The sequence below is a fragment of the Montipora capricornis genome, chromosome 2 (assembly GCF_036669925.1).
Source record: "Montipora capricornis isolate CH-2021 chromosome 2, ASM3666992v2, whole genome shotgun sequence".
Classification (NCBI taxonomy): domain Eukaryota; kingdom Metazoa; phylum Cnidaria; class Anthozoa; order Scleractinia; family Acroporidae; genus Montipora; species Montipora capricornis.
The window spans coordinates 48,172,851-48,175,350 of NC_090884.1; the positions used below are offsets into that span (position 1 = coordinate 48,172,851).

At 37.6% G+C, this 2,500-nt stretch overlaps 1 protein-coding gene across 1 annotated transcript in view; it reads left to right on the forward strand.

The window, feature by feature from the left end:
- Positions 1-449: 449 nt before the first annotated feature.
- The window catches only part of LOC138037426 (uncharacterized), a 27,680-nt gene continuing 25,629 nt past the window's right edge, over positions 450-2,500 (forward strand). The window contains exon 1 of the mRNA XM_068883354.1: positions 450-608. Within this exon, the coding sequence (XP_068739455.1) occupies positions 596-608 (13 nt within the window). The 5' untranslated portion in view covers positions 450-595. The remainder of the gene's footprint in view (positions 609-2,500) is intronic.

Sequence of the window (2,500 nt, forward strand, 5' to 3'; positions counted from 1 at the left end):
CAAAATGCTTCACATCCTTCCGACAAAGGTTAGAGATGAGCAAAGGGAACAGCACTTTTTATTATGAGTCGAAATGATTAAAGCGGCCATCAAAGTCTGGTACGTGATTCTAGCTAAATTTGACCGGCGGCAAAAGATTATTATGGTCTTTTTGGCCGCGCAATGCTCGAAGTTCAAAAAAATCTCGTCTTAATGGCTAATCAAATGGTCTACTCGTAATTTTAGGGAATAATTTCACGCACGTTTTGTCCAAAATCAAATAATTTCCCGAGCCTTTATATTCCCTAATTTCACTCGTCACCATTTGATTATTGATACAAATTAAACAAAATTACAGGACGCAAACATTGGGCACGGTTAGTGAACATTTGTATTGCAGCGAAAAAGCGACAGCGACAATTATTAGGCTAGCTAAATAGGCGACAGGTGGGCTGGAAAATGAGCGACAAAGCGACATCAGAACCTCCCTTGGAAGGCCTCTAATATATTCGGACATAAACGAAAAACATTTTCTTCAAAGAGGGAAAATCGTTAGTAACCTGTAAGCTCCTAACAACACTTTTTTCCAAGAAAAACGGATCATTTGAGGCGAACCATGGGAACCGCAGGTATACATTAGGGTTTTTATTGTAATTCAAAGTTCATAACAAAATTTGCTCATAGTCTTCTTCACTCATGAGTCTCAAGTCGGTGCGGATTAATGGCTCGAAAGACAATGGCCGATATCTATGTCATTTTGAAAGAAAACTATCGAGATATATTTGGGTACCATCAAAACGAGATATGTCCAGAAATGGACGAAATCACAAGAATAATAAATATACCAAAGCATTTGTTAAGTATTACGTAAACGAATATAGCAAAAATAACAAACGAAGCAAGTGCCAGCAGCAAGAATCACAATTCTTTAAGGCAGACAAGGGAAGGGGGCCCCGCAAATATAGCGAAAATAACAAAAATAACGAATTTAGCAAAAATAACAAATGAAGCAAGCGACAGCAGCAAGAATCACAATTCTTTAAGGCAGACAAGGGAAGGGGGCCCCGCAAATATAGCGAAAATAACAAAAATAACGAATTTAGCAAAAATAACAAATGAAGCAAGCGACAGCAGCAAGAATCACAATTCTTTAAGGCAGACAAGGGAAGGGGGCCCCACAGATATAACGAAAATAACAAATTTAGCAAACATATGAAATCAAGCAAGCAACAGCAAGAAGAATAACAATTTTTCAAGGCAGACAAGGGAAGGGCGCCCCACAAAGATAACGGATAACGAACACAACGAAATCACAAATTTAGCAACAATATCAAATCAAGCAAACGAGAGACACAAAAATAGCCATTGTTGAAGACGGACAAGGGAAGGGGGCCACACAGAACATCAAAAATAACGGATAAAGCAAGCCATAGCAGCAAGAATAACAATTCTTCAAGGCAGTCAAGGGAAGGGGGCCCCACAAATATAGCAAAAATAAGAAAAATAACAAATATAGCAAAGGTAACAAATGAAGCAAGCACCTAGGTAGCAGCAAGTAAAACACTCCTTCAAGCCAGACAAGGGAAGGGGCCCCAACAAATATAACAAAAATATCGAAAATAACAAATTTAGCAAAAAAATCAAATCAAGCAAGCAACAGCAACAAAAATAAAAATTTTTCAAGGCAGACAAGTTAAGGGCGCCCCACAAAGATAACGAACATAACGAAAACCACAAATTTAGCGAAAATACCAAATCAAGCAAGCGAGAGACACAAAAATAGCAATTGTTGAAGACGGACAACGGAAGGGGCCCCACAAAACATCAAAAATAACGAAAATTACAAATATATCAAAAATAACGAATAAAGCAAGCCATGCATAGTAGCAAGAATAACAATTCTTCAAGGCAAACACAGGAAGGGGGCCCCACAAATATAACAAAAATTACAAATATAGCAAAAATAACAAATAAAGCAAGCCATAGTAGCAAGAATAACAATTCTTCAAGGCAGACATGTACAAGGGAAGGGGGCCCGACAAAGATAACGAAAATAACAACTTAATAACAACTTATAGCTGAAATATCAAATCATGCAAGCGAGAGACACAAAAATAGCAATTGTTGAAGACGGACAAGGGAAGGAGGCCCCACAAAATATCAAAAATAACGAAAATTACAAATATAGCAAAATAACGAATGGAGCAAGGAATAGCAGCAAGAATAACAATTTTTAAAGGCAGACAAGGGAAGGGGGCCCACAAATATAACGAAAATAACAAAAATAACGAATATAGCAAAAATAACAAATCAAGCAAGCGACAGCAACAAAAATAACAATTCTTCAAGGCGGAGAAGGGAAGGGGGCCCGACAAAGATAACGCTAATAACAAAAATAACGAATATAGCAAAAATATCAAATCAAGCTAGCAACAGCAACGAGAATAACAATTCTTCAAGGCAGACAAGGGAAGGGGGGCTGAGAAATTCAATGATTTCTTAGTGGTTACTTGAGGATTCC